Raw genomic sequence first — 17,842 nt, 5'->3', positions numbered from 1 at the left:
GAAAATCCCTGCCCAGTGTACGTACGCTTCCTTCTTATTGCATAGTAAATTCTTCCCAGATACTTGATAGTGTTAGCCCCACATCTTTTGTCTCCTCTCATACTACTTTGCTTAAATCCTCCCTTTTCAAAATATAAAATGACATCGCAGTTTCTAATTCTTAAAGGCCATGAAACTATGTAATGGGCCAACCACTTACCTTCAGGTATAGTTTTCTTCAGCTGTAATATCTGAAAATATCCAGTGAACATTAGTAAAGAAAACCCCACAGAAATGATTACTAAACAGTTTTTCCCTCTGAAAGGACTTACTCTGGTGGAGTTGAGAGTAAGAGAAATGAATCTTTTGTGTTTCTCCCATGAGAAGGTAACTTTTTCCTTCATGCATGACACTAATCAGAAAGTGGTAGTATGAGCTGACGTTGGAAACATGACCAATTTTTGTTCTTATGTAGCATAAGAACAGGAAGCATAAGAACAGCGTATGTTCTAACAGCTTATGTAAGCATAAGAACAGCATGCAGCATAAACAGGAAAGAATTGTAGGAAGACTCTAGTCACTTATATTAGCATCTTGACCTGCTTTCATCTTACCCCTTGACTCTGCACTTAGCCAAAGGGTATTAAAATCACAAATGTTCCTCCTCACCAAGTAGACCTCAGGACTCCATAGTCAGAATCCATCTGATACCCAGCAGCTGGGGGGACACTGGTGCAGTGACTGAAGCAGTGAGGCTGAACACACGTTTGTCTTTTACCCTGACAGTCCTACATTCTCCCTTCAAACACTAGCTTATTTTCAAGATAAAATTTAGTAATACACAGACTAGCTTTTTTATTCCTTTGGGTGAAATTTTTGCAAATTTAATAGGTTTACCCAATTAAACAAGTAAATAAATTTGCCAATTGCCTTTACCGGTGACAAAATATTCTTGAAGATAACAATTCTAGTCAAATAGCTCAGGCACTGAACAAAACAAAAAGCAGGCTTGAGAAATCAGGCCAGATTAAAGAAAATAAGATCAGTTAATTAAGGCACATATTATTTGCTTGAGGATATGAGCAATGTGTCCGCAAATATGTTACCATCTCTGCTTTTTCTTTTTTAGAATTATAGTTGGTTATCTACCTTGTTTCTCACATGTTCTAAACCAAGAGTAAATCACATGCATCAGGTTTTACAGTAGCTACTTTCTGTAATAGCATACTAGAAATTGTGGTATTCTAGGCAGACGTGATTGCCTTGTCCAGTAAGGTTGGGGAACATGCCAGCATTGCTACTGGGGATTCAAAAGGTATAGTAGTATTTACAAGGCTCTGGGAAGCTGAACTACAAAAAGATTTGATTAATAAGACCTAACCCTTAATCTAGGATTTCCCAAACTTACTGGAGCAGGGGACACTTTTTCACAGCACGTTTTACTGTTCCTTAAGCCAATACAGAGCTCAACCAGTTTGGGAAAACAGATTACAGTTTAACTGAAATCTGACTAAAACGTTCTTGGTAAAGAGCCCTTGTTCAGAAATACACGAACTATAAATTATTTCCCAACTAGTGTTTTCAAAAGTAGGTAGCAAAAATGGCCACTGTTAAGAAGCTAAGGGTGTTTAGATGTTAAATTCAAGCACATTCAATTCTACAAGGACAGAAGGAAGGGATTTAGGAAAGTGGCTTGGAATGAACACTTAACACTCACTATGTACCAGGTATATTCCTTTTCTAATTTAATCTTCAAAATGAGTAGCAGAAGCTCATTTTATGAGTAAAGAAACTAAAAATAAAGGTTCAGTTATTTATCACTAAGTGGCAGAGCTGGGAATGGAACTCAAGTCTGTGTAACTCTGAAGACAGGAAAAAGTTACAGGTTTCAGATGAGTGCATGAAATATATTTATGAAGACAAGCATGAAAAAACCATACAAGTTACTGTAGAACATAACTTAAAAACTAGAAAAAGACTTTCAAAAGTCTGCAGGTCCATCTAAAATAGATGCTAAGCATTACCTCAATTAGATTTCCTAATGCATGATGTAGACAAATGTTTGGACTGATAAATCCAGCAGTTACAAAAATTACTTGCAACCCCTAAGCCAAGAGCATTTTAAAAATTATTCAAAAAGTAGCTATCAAAGATTCCAATCAATTCATTACTGGTGAAATATACAAAAACTTACAGGAGTCACAACAGTTCCAAACTATTAATTTATAAAAATAGTAACACACTTCTCAATATGAACAAGAACATCAGGATTCACTCTCATCAATGTCCTTATCTGGGTCTTGCTCAGCAGCCTCCTTTTCCTGTTGCTGTTTCTTCCAAAGTTTGGCCATGGCCAGGAGCTTGAGGTTGGGTTGGTTGGCAGCATCTTCGGGAAAGATGTAATCATAGTACTCTTCCCAGCCTGCATCAGACTACAGACAAAAAGTAAAACAATGAAAAGATAAGCCAACACATGGCTGAAATACTCAACTGCAGTTACTTTAAAGTGGAGAATTTTCACTGCCAAACCCAGAGTTCAAATTCATCTCATGTTCATCTTATGAAACAACATCAAAGCCCATCACAGCAAGAACAAGGGCTGGGCCTGCAAGATCGGGAGTGAACGAGTAGCTGTGGGGTTGGTATTGCCGCAAGGGAAGCTCGTGGAGAGCTAAAAACCAGTGGAAGAAGAGCCTAAAAATCAAAGCACAGCTCCTCTGTAGTCAATCAAGAAGATACTCTGTGTCTCCTCCTCCATCTTTCAGTCTTCTAAGATTTTAAATTTTTAAAGACTTACTTCATGTTTACCTGGTAGTGAGAGCTATAAATCTGTGCACTATTCCGACTCCCTGTCCTTACTGCCCATCTCCAGTCAGTCACTGATTTGGCTTCCTAAAGGTCACTGTAGTTCCAGCCTGTACCATCACTTGCTTACAACAGCCTCCCGACAGATTTCCTCTAATCTAAGCTCCTCGAGTATGCCTGCGGGAGATGCCAACTACTGGGGCATGTCATTTTGTGCAAAAGCGTCTGCGTACAGCTTACAAAGCCTCTGGATTGGGTCCGACTTAGAAGTTGAATTTCATTTCCCTCCACTCTGACCTCCTGCTTAATGTTCCAGAAATACCACACTACATGCAGTTCCTGGAATCAACCACCTCCAAGAGGCCTTTGCCAACTGTCTCCTATTCTCTAGCCTTGGGTGGACCATACATCCTGCTCTCTGCTTCCATGGTAGCCAGACTGCAACTGTCTTCTACTCCAGGCTGTCTCTTCCCATGCTCACATTGTAAATGGTACATAAAAGTACAAATTCAAAGTCAGATGCATTTTCGCTCATCTGACATGAGATGACCAGCTCCGAGGGCTCAGTCCTTACCCCATCATCAGCCTGGACCTTTCTTCTTTTCTTGACTTTCTCTGGCATGAGTTTGTCTACTCTCTCCTTATCTGATACTGTTCCAAATTCATCTTCAAAGCTTCGCCATGATTCTAGCAACATAAGTCTCTCTTCCTTTTCTTCGCAGTTTCTCATGGTTTTGTTAGCCTCTTCATAAATTTGTCTGCATTTAGCCAAACTTCCTTCTTTCCCTGAAGACAGCTCAAACTGGGCAAAGCTGATCCATACCTTATGAAAAATTATTATAGAACCAAATTAATAACCATGTCACCCAGAAAACATTCATGTAGTAACAATAACATGAATCTCTAGTTAATGATATCTGAACATACTAATAGTATTCCAAAGAACACACTGATTATATGTTTCAATAATGCTGAAGCAGTCTGCTATATCCAGGTAAGTTTGAAAGAGTCTTAAAATCCTGAAAAGAGCTGAACTTTTTATTAAATCCTGTGATACTGAAGTTATTCCCATGCAGTATAAATACTGACTTGGTATAAGCTTTATATTGCAAAGTCCTCTGAGACTCACGGGCACCTTCTAAAAGCAAAGAAATCATTAAAAACAAAACCAAAACAGAACACTTAAAACACAGAAATAAAATATCTCCTTCAGGACTGCTGATTTAAGCAAAATCAAAGATCATTGACAGAGTGCAGGATACCTTGACATGCTGTGTTCGCTGAAGCAATCGTCGGTAAAGATTTCGTGTTCTCTCAGTTTCTTCCTGCTCAATTTCAAAGTCAATATATGATTTCCAAAGCACCTAATAAAGAGAACTTAGTCAGTCTTGACATTTAAAGAGCAACATGTCCCTAGCCAAAGCTGAGCTTAACTGCCACTCCAACCTAGGACATCCAGAAACCCAGGATTTCTATGAACAATTAAAGACTAGGCAGCATGTGGACACAATAAAAATACTGGCATTTACAAGCTGGCCAAAATTTGGCTACAATTCTACATTATGAGATAAAAGGCTTTGGATTCATTTGTGGATTCTCTTTCAGAGTTTTTCAAATGCTGGACTTACCACAAGAAGCTCAGAGACTTGCCAAGTCTCCCAGACATTGCCAAGATCCTGTCACATACAACTGACGTTGCCAGGGACATGCCTAGGCCAGGATATACTGTTCTTACCTCCACTGTAAATTCCTTCATATATCTGAATTCACTTCAACAACTATTCAGTAAGCAGCAGCCCACCTGCTAGGTACGGCCTGTCAGGGAACAAGGATGTAGTCACATGTGGCCTGGATGCCTGGGAGCTGAGGCCAACCGATGGAACCAATAACACATAAGGCCCTGACCTAGTGCGGCTGGTGGAGCCCAAGCCATAAAATGCAGAGTCACATTAGGGCAAGACTAATAAAAGGGCTGGGTGATTTCAGTGGCTCCTGGGAGATTCACAGGGTGCTAGCTGTGGTTTGGCGTCACCTCGTGACTCAAGTTTAAATACGGAAGGGATGATTTCAGGTCCTGGGGCAGGCCAGGACAGTGGCAGTAGTAATTCCAGGAATATCCTGCTTTACATACAGCTTCTTTTGCTGGCCCGATCTGGGCAAAACTGTGCTAGGAGAATCTGGGGATGTGCAGTCTCAACTTCCAGTTCTCCAGACGGGGCTGCCTGCTGCCTGTTTCCATCCCTTTAGTTAGCTTTCTGTTTGAGGAAAGGAGGCAGAGAGCCAGTCACAAACCCTATTATATCCCAACTCATCCTGGTGTCACAATGGGGTTCTGGGCCCTGGTATCCTACTTGAGGGTCCCCTCACCCCCATCCTTCTTCTGCTATCTCCCACACAGAAAGAACTAATCTGAGCAGACAAGACTACAAGTAAATTTACCTTTATAATGTGAAATGCACACACATTTAGATGGTTATCTAAAGCAATGCTGGAGAAGTATCTAAAACAAGATTATATTCAACTCGAGATCCTCACCTCCGGCATGTCTAAGCGTGGCTGACTGATGGCTAACTCATAGATTGCCCGGGCTCTCTCAATATCACCAAGGATTGTCTCTAACTCTGCAAACTTAATCCAAGAGGTACAATTTTCAGGTCCAAATTCCAAGAACTTCTCATAAAGCTTCCGGCATCTGTCAAATTCTCGAAGCTGCAGCTCCAATTCTATGTAACCTTTAAATAACTTGTTCTTTGGGCATTTGCCTATGGAAGTTCCCTGGAAAACAAAATGACCAAATCACTGGGATATGTGGGTTCAATCTGTGCACAGACATCACCAACCTATCCCAACAACTGTTCTCTGTTGCGGAAGAACATGACAAGCCACTCTTTCCCTCTGTGGTATCACAATGTCCACACTGGTTCTTGACAGAAGGCCAATGGAAACCCTCTACTTCCCCCACCAGTCAAGAGGGCCTATGCCCATTGGGGCCTGTTCAGCAAGAGAGTGTTTCAGAACTGTCTACATAAGTACTCTGGATTTTACTTAGTATCTCAGGAGCATGTAGGGAATATGGACGTCAAATGGATAAAACGTCCCATAAATGAAGTGGTAATCATAGAATGAAATCTGCCTTGCTGCCCACAGCCAGGGCAAGAGTGGCTAGTAGAAGGATAACTGCATTTATACACAGTATTTAATCCTATCAAGACACTTCAGAATAACTGTTAAGAGGAAGGTGCATGTAACACCCCTGAATTTTGCACATCAGTCTATTAAAGAGCTGATTTAAGACCTAATGTGAACTAAGATCAGATCTTTCCAGTCTGAGTAAAAAACTGGGAGCTACAGATAAAGCTTCCAATATTAATTTACATTTTCACCCAATCCTTCTTCAAAGGCCATGCATTTTCTGACATGTCTCAGGCTATAAAGGCAGAACAATTCTGTGGCATTCTTAGTAGGAACTGTCCAACTTGTAGGCACTGAAATTTAATTTTCTTCTCATAGAAGTCAATGATGCATCTCGATCCTTTCTTTACTCACCAAAGCTCTTCTGGCAAATGGTAAATTTTTCTGTCTTATTTCAAATTGTGCGTATAGTAACCACATCTTGGCAAATGTGAACTAGAAAACAAAAGCACAAAACACCTAAGAGAGTCATTTCAATGACACTGAAGTATGTTAAAAATTTAATAAAAGGCCACATGCGATTAGATTTCCCTACATATTCAGAGCAAAGACAGACGTGTTTTCTTGTTTTTAAGCAAATAGGATGTTTATTTCATAAAAGTTACAAACAGGAATCCAGGTATTTTATTGCACTGCATGGTCCTGCAGCCCCTGCTGTTTTGTGCGTATGCTGGTGAGCAGAGAGAACACACCACCTCTATTCTAGAAGGTAACTCGGCCAACATCTCTACTTGTTTCTCATGCTGGGAAGTAGGGCAGAGATAACATCTCAACCGTTTCCAAAACATGCACGAGGTGTTCACCCAGGCATGCATGTGTCCACTCGGATGCCAACAAACACCTGTTTGTTGTTTCCTGCATGTGCTGTGTGCTCTCTGGATGTGCATCTTCCTCCATCCTCCTATGAATTTCTACATTATCTGTATTATTCATCACTTAACACAGGCTGTCCTCTCAACTAGACTGTAAGGTGTTTTCTGAGGCAAGGAGCATACCCGGTTCTCACTTGAGCCTAGCACAGCAAACTATTCAAACAGTAAGTATTACTCGCGAGAAACAGAAGTAGGATTTCGACAGTTTGGAATAGAACACTTAAAGCAAACATACCTTTTTATGAGGGATTAATTCCAAAGAAGCTTGATATACCTGTCTCGTCCTCTCGGGATCCTGTATTAGGATAAGAAATTTTCACAAAATATTGAAGTCTGTTACTAATACTTTCTACTGATATTAGTAAAAATGTATACCCCCAACACTGAATATGTTTTTGCAAATTGCTATTTTCAAACTCTGATTTAATCATTTATGATCAAAAGCGAACTACCTTTAGCCATCAAACTTTGGTTAAAGAATCACCAACAATATAGCCATCAAACTCTGAGGCTTCTCTGTAGAAAGGCTTTTCGCCTGAGAGCACAAAGAAACAAAGATGTTTTATAGTCTCACAGTAGAAAGCTAGTCTTTCCCAATTAACTTACACAACTGATTTCTGAAAATCCCACTTGATCTTTACTAAAAACAAAGATGTGCAATCTAGCTGTGATCCCTACTGATGAGACAATACAGGGTATGATATGAAATTAAGCTAAGGACTGGTTCATTGTTCCCTTTCAAGTCCAAGTACTAATCTTCTTGTGCCTCAGGTTTAAAACACAAAATACGACGGAACAACAACAACAAAAACCTTACCTGTGCCCACAACAGGTATACAGAGTTTAAAAGGTTACAGGGAGAATACGTAACTGTATGGCTGAGAACCTAAAACTAAATTCCTGTTTCTGGGACTGTACGTATCAGTTACCACCCACGGTGGCTGAGCTGTGGCCAAGCTGTACGCGCAGGGCTGAGACAGCCATCAACAGCTGATGTGGGATTCCGTTTTTTACCTTTGCCTCCAATTCCTCATAGAGCGCATAGTTGACCCACAGATAGATGTAGCGCTTCCAGTGCCGCTTCTCTTGAATGGGTGGCACATTGGCAATGGCTCTTTCATACACTTCTCGAACAGTTTCTGCTTCGGCATCACTTTCCACCAAGCGCAAGTAGTCAAACCAAGCATCATAATTGTGTGGATTAGCCTAGAAAGATGCCAAGTTTAATGAATAAAAATCAAACCAAGAGCTACACTTGCTGGACTCCATGAGGGTAAAAGACACTAGATTGCCTTCTTATATTTTAGCAACTGTTTTTCTAGATTCCTCATCCTATCTCATTAAAACAAACAAACAAAAATGACTGAGATTTTATAAATAGAAAAGAAAAAGGAATATAGAGGAGAGATTAGCCAGGTGTCTCAGAGCAAGGTTGCTTTCATATACAAACACCAGCCCCAAGATAAGTACTCAATAATTAGATGCCTATTATAAATGTTTTTGTTCACACATGTGACTGCATATCATTATGTCTAGATTTAAAATTACAGGGGAATTAAAGTTTATTTATTTATTTTGAGAGAGAGTGAGCATGAGTGAGGGAGGGGCAGAGAGAGGAGAGACAGAATCCCAAGCAGGCTCTGAGCTCTCAGTGAGGAGCCCGAGGAGGGCTCGATCCCATGAATTGTGAGATCATGACCTGAGCTGAAACCTGGAGTTAGACGCTTAACTGACTGAGCCACCCAGGTGTCCCAAAATTACAGTGGAATTATAACCATGGTCACAATTGTGACACCTGCTCTTTTCAGTTAATAGTCATTTATCTTGAACATATCTTGCTGACCTCATTTAACACCAGATTCAGCCTTTTGTTTGGCCATATCCTAATTAATTTGACTAAGCAAAATATTTTAGATATACAGCAGACCGGTAAAGGAAAATGCTACGATCTTGAATTCAAATCAAAACAGTACATTACATGTGAAGAGATGAGAATGGAACTTTATCTACCTACATTTTTTGTTCAAGCAGTTAAGCTAAAAGGGAGTGTACAAAAACTCAAATCTCTGAGTTTGGCTAAATCTCTGAGTCTTCCTTCTTCAGAAAGGAGTTCAAATGGATTCCCAATTTTAATGTTTATTTAATTTGAGTGAGAGAGAGAAAGAGAAAGAGGGAGAGAGAGAGGGAGGGAAGGAGAGAGAGAGGGAGGGAAGGAGAGAGAGAGGGAGGGAAGGAGAGAGAGAGGGAGGGAAGGAGAGAGAGAGGGAGGGAAGGAGAGAGAGAGGGAGGGAAGGAGAGAGAGAGGGAGGGAAGGAGAGAGAGAGGGAGGGAAGGAGAGAGAGAGGGAGGGAAGGAGAGAGAGAGGGAGGGAAGGAGAGAGAGAGGGAGGGAGGGAGAGAGGGAAGGAGGGAGGGAGGGAGAGAGAGAGGGAGGGAGGGAGGGAGAGAGGGAGGGAAGGAGAGAGGGAGGGAGAAAGGGAGTCAGAGTGTGAGTAGGCGAGGGACAGAGAGGAGGAGACACAGAATCCAAAGTAGGCTCCAGGCTCCAAGCTGTCAGCACAGAGCCTGGCACAGGGCTCGAACAAACCCACGAACTATGAGATCATGACCTGAGCTGAAGTCAGATGCTTAACCAACTGAGCCACCCAGACTCCCCAAATGGATTCTCAATTTCTGCTCAGGTTCTATAGTGCACAACCAGCAATCAACATGTGAGTGGCAGAGCAAACCTGAGTTGTGCTTGCTAGCCTTTTCCATCAGTCCTGCTTATTCCTACTGAAAGAGCTGCCAATTACTGGGGACACATCACCAAGGGCATGATTCCTGGAAGCTCTCCCTTGCTAGCCCTCGTTTTACTGTAGCTGCTATAGTTACCCACATAGTTCAGCGTCCACGCCAGCACTCACCTTCACCTCTTCCTCATACTGGAATCTTCGTTTGCTCACAATGATGTCTTCAATACCCCGCCTATCACCAAATTTCTTCTCGAAGATGGTATAATTTTTAAAGAGTTCTTGGGCCTCCTGCTTTGAAATCCTATCCAGGGCATACTTGTAGATGACCCGTACCCTTTCAAACTAAAAGCAGACAGGATGATTATTTCTACAACACAGTATCCTCACTTTACTCACAACATGGAAACTAATTATGACAGAATACATTACTTGGTGGATTCTGAGGTCTCCAAGTGTCCAAAATAAAGACTTTTCTTCTCCCTCTTGTTGAGAGTATTCATTTCAGTCAGGACAGACTGGCACCCTCCTTTGAGCTCCGTATTTAATACTGTCTACCTAAGGTTGTCGGTCGGATGTCAGCGTGCATCTCAGAATAAACAGGTCCAAAACTGACCTCCTGTTTCTCAAACCAAACCTGGATACCTCTGTCTTCCCAGTCCTGGTAAGCAACACCTACGGTCATGCACTTGCTCAAGCCCCAAACCTCCTGGGTCCTCCTTGATTCTTCTCCTTTCTTCATTCCCCACAATCACTACTTCAACGAGCCCTGCCACATCTGCCTCTGCAACAGAGCCCTTCGCTTCCTCCCTACACCCAAGCCATCTGCATTTCTTCCCTGGACCACTTCAAATGCCTCCTCACTTCCCCTTCTGCCACCTTCTTCCCAATATGATCTCCACAAATAAGCTAGAGACTTTCCTTCGAATATAAATCCTGTCCTACCACTCTTCTGCTTAACACCCTTCACACTTCCCACTGGCCCTGGGACAGGATCTGAAGTCCTTATCACGATAAGTGTTAAGACCCTGCATTTGGACCTCAGTGCATCTCACTCGATTGTAGTATTTAAGTTACTTTAAAGGATTATTTCCATATATAAGAATAGAACTGACTTATTTGTGGGGCAATCTTTGTTTTCATTTCAACTTCTGTTCTCTAAGCGCTCTGGGCTTTTGTTTTCCAGGTTTATTACCTGTAGAGCCCTTTAGTGTGGAGACCAAATGACGAATTCTCAGTTTACACATAATATTCTTATCATAGATACAAAAGCTTAATTTTCAAGCAAAGCACAACACAATTAGGACAGTTTAATACGATTTATAATCGCTTGGCTCCCAATCTGCAGCTAAGCCACAAACATATATTGTTTTCTTTTAGAGATTTGAAAACATTTTTTCCAAGGGTAAGATGGATGTGAACTCAGCGTGCACAATAAGTCATCTTTCCTAGGCTGTTATGCAATGTAATTGAGTTCTTCAAGTGTACTTACTTCTTTCTGATTTTCTTCAAATTTGGCAAAGGCAACATAAAGGTGTTCATCCATATGTTCATCTCCAAAGAATTCAACGGCTCTCTCATACACTTTCCGTGCATGGGCAAAATAACCATGTTTTTCTTCAAAGCGGGCATACTTGATCCAATTCTTAACATCAGGGTGCACGAGAACAAGTTCAGGGGACTTAAGGAAATACCACGCAAGACAATGAGGCTTAAAAAAAAAAAAAAACCACCAAACCCAAACCCCCAACAATGCTAACTACAATGATAGGGTTGATAAAACATGGGCAAAGGCAAAGAAACACTAATCTGTAACCTCTAGGAGTGGGCCGTGTCTTGTTCACCCGACTTCCTCTAGTGCTGATTCAGTACTTCAGTAATGGGTACAAGTGAGTGTGGAGAAGTGAAAAACCTGAAGCCTGTTTATCAATGCCATCCTGAATAAGTCATTAAATTGTCCAAGACTTAAGCATTATCATCTGTAAATAGAGAAAAAGACCACCAACCAACCTCACTAGATGACTGTTGGCCTTAAAGGAGGAAATGGGTATAAACCTCTTAGCAGATTTGGACCAAAAGAATGTGCTCAATGAATGGCACCTACTGTATTATATACTCAGTAATGTTAATGTTTGAATTAATGATTAAGAAAAAAAAAGCACAAAAACAAAACTGCTAACTAGAGTCAGAAGAGAAAGGTTTTGCTTTATTTTTTAACTGAAATGTAGTTGACATTAAAAAAGTTTTGAATTACCATTTTATTTAATAGGATGTATCTATTTTTCTTCTACCTTGCTTGAGGAAATCGTGACTTCCAAAGTAGTAACACCTTCAAATGTGACAATGATGTTAAGAGCAAAGGCTCAGAAGCTGCGGCTGGGCTCTGAGCCCACCTCTACCACCACCTGCGAGACCCTGACCTCGCTGCTTAGCCACTTCTGCCTGGATTTCCCATCCTGCACACTCAAGTAGATCCTGTGCTCAGGGCTGTCCTGAGGACTGAATGGTGATATTTGTAAAGTGCTTCCAGCAAGGCCTGGCACATAACAAGTGTCATAAAAGCTTCCGTTAAACTGATGATATTAAAATGTGCAGAGGTAATGGAGACCTTAAAATTACATATTAAAGTTGATTTTTGTTTATCCTGGTATTTATGTTCATCGAAGTCACACTTACCACTTAATTTGCAAATACCAAATCACTGTTCCTAAGCAAAATATGTACACGGGCGCACATGCATGCACGTACCCACACACAAACCAGGCACATGCACACACGCTACCCACCACCCTATACAGATTATAATCTTAACCTGAAACACAGCTAATCTTGGCAGATTCTATTTCATTTTCATTCTTGTTTCAGAGAAAACAAGGTTCAGAAGTGTTAACTGACTCATCTGAGGCTGCCCCACTAACACATGCCAGAGAAGGGACTCGAACCCATCCTGCTGGCCCCAGAGCAGAGCTTCTTGCAATACACTCTGTTTCCCTCTGGTCTCCATCCTTTGGCGGGGCCTCCGGTAGTGCTGCTAATGACCAACACCCTAGAAAAACCTAGGAAAAAAACCCTGGAGAAACAGCACTGGCTACAGGAGCCAGAGCCTTGGTGTGTCACTTTCCACAAGGAACCACAGCATTAACGCCAAAATACAAACAAACCCAAAGTTTCACTGGAAAAAAGCTCAATTACCCAGACTACGAACTTTTATTCTGACTGTCCTGTGTCTCTAGAAAATATATATGTAGCTTACGAAGCTGGCTGAACTTGCATCTTTCATTCCCGGCCCACGTTAATGACCGTCCATGCGCCCACACCATGACCACATTAACGACTGTCCCTATGTCCAGACCGTGACTGCACCTCCATGGGACGAGTGGCACCCAGGACAGTAACGGCGCCACTCGGACTGGCTGGAAGGATATATCGCTCGTAAATGGTGCGGGCCCGATCCACCTCTTTGTATCGTAGCTCAAAGTTGATGTAGGAGTGCCAGGCTTGCTCCTCAGGCTGCCACTCCATCCAGCGCTCAAACACCTGCCGGGCGCCAGCAATGTTCCCCAACATCTCTTCCATGTACGTGTACTTGTACCTTCAATAAAACCATCCCAAAATATGGGTCATCGTCAAAATGACTTAGGGAAAGAAAATAATCTCCAGCATTTGTAGTTTTAACTCTGTTAAATGTGAAGAAGACTTAGGCCTTTATGTTCCCCAACAGCTAAACCAAACATGTTTTCTTATCAAAATACAGATCTGCAAGGATGAACCATAGGAAAAAAAGGTAATTTTTTCTTAAAAAATTGCTTAGGTCAACAAGATATTTCTTACATATAAAAGATTACAACCCAAATTTTAGTTTTGATTACACAAGCTTTATACATTGTGATTATGACTACATACTACAAACATGAAAAAGCACTTACAGCATGTTTAAAGAAAAAGGACGTAAACTAAATATATACGATTACAACTACAGAAATAAAATAAATGCACAGAAAGGCAGAACTTTTCTAGCTTACAAAAAGCTGCTTCAGTAGATGAGAAACCTACCAGAACTGGTTGACTCGAGGCAGAGTTGTTATGGCCCGGTCCCAGATATTTCGGGCATGGTTGACCTGGCGATTCTTCATTTCCATTTCTGCGTATTTCAGCCAGAGTGTAATATTTCGGTAGTCTACATCTAAAGCACGTTCGTATATGGATCGAGCCCTTAAGAAGCCAGATTTGGAGAATGTCAAAGTAGCACACACAACATATGTGGCAACTATTTCAAACCACTTGTGGTGCCCTGCTATTTTATCAGGTGTCCACCATGAGCCAGGTTTTGGGCATATAAAAGTGAAAAGACAGGTTTTCAGGAAGCTACAGACTCTTAGAGAAAGACAGACATGAATGTAATTACAATACAATATAGTAAATGTTATAATCAAGCTTTACATCAGGAAGCAAAAGAGAATAAAAATATCTAGTGCAAAAGGCTAAATAATAGGTAACGCCAGAGTTGAGAAGTTGAGGAAAGCTCCAGAAGCCAAGGTAGGCGAGGAGGGGTGCTCGTTCCAGGCAGAGAGAAGAGCCTAGTGTAGGGCAAAGAGACACTGTGTCCTCAGGAGTGGCGAGTACACAGGCACGGCGGGGGCAGTGGGTGTGCCATGCCGGGAGAGTGCAGAAAGGCTGGGCAATAGGAAGAGCCAGGTGGTGACTTGTATTTTGTTGCCCAGCAGTTTTTGGAGGAACGATTTTTATTTAAAAGAATCCGAATACAGAGAAAGCAGAAGAAACTGCATTTCTCTGACTGTAGAGTGTGTGCTGGTGGTGACACCCACCTACAGCATCTCCTCTGTGGTCCCCCCAGGACTCTCCTACCATAGTGCCTCTGAGGCCCCTCAAAGGACCCCAGGGTTCCACGGAACAATTTAGAAAATTACTACCAGAGGTACACTCTTTTTCACTCATGCTTTACCTTTTCCTATTTCTTTTCTGTCTCTTAACTTACATCTTTATATATGAAACTATACACTCAGTAATTTTACCTTTGAATCTCCTTTAGACTCTCTTCCCATTGTGCATATTTTATCCAGTTACTAATCACAGTTCTGTTTTTTCTTATGTTATCTTCAAAAGTCTAGAGGAAGGGATAAAAGGGCAAATTGAAGGGAAAAATAAGTAAAAATGACATCTTCATTTGTCCATTAATTCTGTTCTTTTTTAAAAATGCTTATTTATTTGTTTGAGAGAGAGAAAGAAGGGGGGCAGAGAGAAAATCCCAAGCAGGCTCCATGCTGTCAACACAGAGCCTGACATGGGGCTTGATCCCACAAACTGTGAGATCATGACGTGAGCCGAAATCAAGAGCCCGACGCTTAACCAACTGAGCCACCCAGGCAACTCCATTAATTCTGTTCTAAAAAGATTTATTCATTTTGTTGTTATTTAGGAGAAATTACATCCTGGAATCCTTGGGAAATAAGAAACTCATAATGCAGGTTATAATCTTAAGTGTTTCTTTAAAGTCTTACATGCAAACAAAGAGAAAAACTTTAGATGTACAGAATTATTAGCAAAGTTGTTGATATCTTCTCTTATTACTGATAATAACTAACTGATCCTTTAATATACTCTATACTTGTTCCTAGTATAAAAATGTTTTTGACTATTTCACTCCTCTCAGTAACATCTCCAAATTTCATACATCACTCTTTAAACATCACTAATAAGTAAATACAACAGGGTTAGTGGTTTAAAACTACTCTCTAGAGTGAGGATTCTAGGGTAAGGAGGTCAGATCCCCAAGTCTTTTCATGGCTCTTTCCCAGGTCTTAAATCCTACTGCAGAAAGTGGTAGAGTACACAACGCGGCCTTGGTTAAGTCCAGCCCCTTACAGCTGTCACGTTTCACTTGTTAAACTACCACCTCTTTGGTTAAACTACCAAAAATTATGTCTCTGGTGGATTTAATTTCTTTCTACTTTTAAAGATAATTCATGGTATATTTTATAAAGTTAAGCAAAATGCAATTATCTGGTAACCAGAAGTCACGCTACTCATGGGGCTAGAAACGATAAACTATTCTTATGCTATTGCCTCTCTAACCAATGAGGAACTCTGCAAACTCTGACAATGTTATTAACAGACTGGAAGGTATCACCTTGACTGACCTTCCTTTTCCTTAGTTTGTAATCATTTAACTCTTCTTCATCTGTGATCTTCTGTTGAGGTGGAGGCGGAAGAAGTTCAAGTTCTCTTTCTTTAGCTTCTCTTAAGAGTTGTTCGGCAGTTATCTGTACCTCAGCCGGGGCTTTGTTTTTCACCTTTTAAGACAGAAAACGTTTCCATTTTTTAATAGATGCTCATCACACAAGGTTAGGAAAACAGACATTTTTGGGGGTGTGAACTTTTTAAGTATTATTACCAGATGCTCTCTTCGTACAACATGTTTTCATTTCTCTATGAAAGTAAACACAATGTTTTCTTTCTTATGCATGGGATCTATTACAAAGCCACAGGTAAGTCTTAAGAGAAAAGATAGCAAGAATACCAAGTGTCCCCTTTTAGATTAGTATAATAATAAACTTTGAGGCTCCTTAGGTAAAATTCTCACTAGAGGTTTTATCAAGATGTGTGCCACATCTTATCTAGTGTTACAACCTCTATTTAAAAAATTTTTCTATTAATGCCCCAGGTGAACGATAATGTCTCAAGTTGCGTTTGGTTTTTCATGGCATTTCAAATCAAAGATAATATTCAGTAACTTCCCATCATTAGACTGTAAGTTTCTTGAGGTCTTAGAGCTGCCCAACACAACAGCCATGAGCTAATGCAGTGAGTCCAAACAGAGATGGGCTGTGAGGGTAAAATATAAACTGGATTTTGAAGACTTAGCATGAAAAAAAAACAAAACTATCGAAATAAATTTTCCATATTGATTACATAATGAAACAGCAATATCTTGGAGATACAGAGTTAAAGATAATACACAGTTAAATTAATGTCACCTGTTTTGGCTGTTTTTTTAATTTTTTAAAAATATTTATTTATTTTTGAGAGAGAGCGAGCGCGCGAGCAAGGGAGGAGCAGAGAGAGGGAGACACAGAATCTGAAGCAGGCTCTGAGCTGAGCTGTTAAGCACAGAGCCCAATGCGGGTCTTGAACTCATAGACCATGAGATCATGACCTGAGCTAAGTCGGATGCTTAATCAACTGAGCCACCCAGGTGCCCCTTAACTGTTTAGTGTAGCTGTAGGAAAAGTTAAATTACAAACGTACCTCACATTATATTTCTATTGGACCACTGGTGACGAATCAAATTTTATGGAATTGAATTATAAGACACATTAATTGTTTAATGCCACATGAGGAATCTCAAAATGATACTAGCTCATATGTAATCACAGATAATGTGCTATGTGATTTATACACATTATCTCGGGGAATTGTCTAAATGAGTATGTAAAGGACAAGCTCAAGAGAGCCATCTGGGCTGGAGAAACAGACTAGAGTGAGGGCATCTGCAAAGGCTCAGGACAAAGCCTGTCACGTATTAAGCACTAAGTATCAGCCACCCATGGAAATACCAGATAACATCAAATTTATTGTTTAATTAACTTAATGCCGCTACACAACGCATGCCCTCTGTTTCCTTCAACAATCAGCTGGGCTAACTCCTTGTCAGCCACCAAGTGTCAGCTTAAATATCACTTCCCCAGCAAAGTTTACTCTGCAGACCCCTCACACAACTATTCCATGGCATATTCTACGCTGCAGCAGAGCATTTGGCAAGGCTGCAATTTTACACTAACTCGTGTCTTATTTGAGCACTGCTCGTCGCCCGCGTTAGATCATAGCTTCCCAGCTCCTAGCGCACTAATTTCTGCCAAATGACCCCACTCCTTCCCCAACAAAAACACCTCCCAGAACGAAGGCCACGACGGCTGGGGAATGCTCAGGAGTGACAAAAGTCTGTCCCCAACCACCGGCTGACCCCTCCTCCTTCCCCTCGGCCCGCACGGGGTAGGCCTGCTCCTGGCACCACACCCTCTCCCGCCGCAGGCCCCACGGAGGTTGGAACAGCCCCTCTCCCGGGCCTCCTCCCACAAAGCCCCTCGCGGTCGCCTACCTTGGCCACTTTGGGAATCCTCTGTTTCCCGGCTGCGGTGGAGGCCGCCATGGCTGCAGCAGCAGACCTCAGGCCAACCTGGACCCTCAAAATAGGCCCGAAGCTGGCCGGAACCCCAAAGCGTTCCGACAACAACCGGGATCCCGG

The 17,842-nt window shown here is 41.4% G+C and overlaps 1 protein-coding gene and 1 long non-coding RNA gene across 2 annotated transcripts in view; both read right to left on the bottom strand.

Moving 5' to 3' along the window:
* LOC145715367 (uncharacterized) overlaps nucleotides 1–17,842 on the bottom strand; it is a 209,011-nt gene that overhangs the window by 7,351 nt on the left and 183,818 nt on the right. The window lies entirely within an intron of this gene.
* Nucleotides 1,866–17,840, bottom strand: CRNKL1 (crooked neck pre-mRNA splicing factor 1). The gene is made up of 14 exons (XM_060611105.3): nucleotides 17,696–17,840; nucleotides 15,738–15,890; nucleotides 14,613–14,704; nucleotides 13,633–13,791; nucleotides 13,005–13,171; nucleotides 11,072–11,250; nucleotides 9,754–9,924; nucleotides 7,863–8,054; nucleotides 7,084–7,143; nucleotides 6,331–6,411; nucleotides 5,320–5,559; nucleotides 4,047–4,148; nucleotides 3,359–3,607; nucleotides 1,866–2,411 (listed from the first exon to the last, which is right to left on the bottom strand). Exons 1-14 carry the CDS (start codon nucleotides 17,744–17,746, stop codon nucleotides 2,244–2,246), a joined length of 2,064 nt encoding a protein of 687 aa, XP_060467088.1. The 5' UTR covers nucleotides 17,747–17,840; the 3' UTR covers nucleotides 1,866–2,243.

This window comes from Panthera onca, chromosome A3 (genome assembly GCF_046562875.1).
Source record: "Panthera onca isolate mPanOnc1 chromosome A3, mPanOnc1 haplotype 2, whole genome shotgun sequence".
Taxonomy (NCBI): Eukaryota; Metazoa; Chordata; class Mammalia; order Carnivora; family Felidae; genus Panthera; species Panthera onca.
The sequence above is the reverse complement of the archived record's forward strand: the minus strand, read 5'-3'. Positions and strand labels throughout refer to the sequence as shown.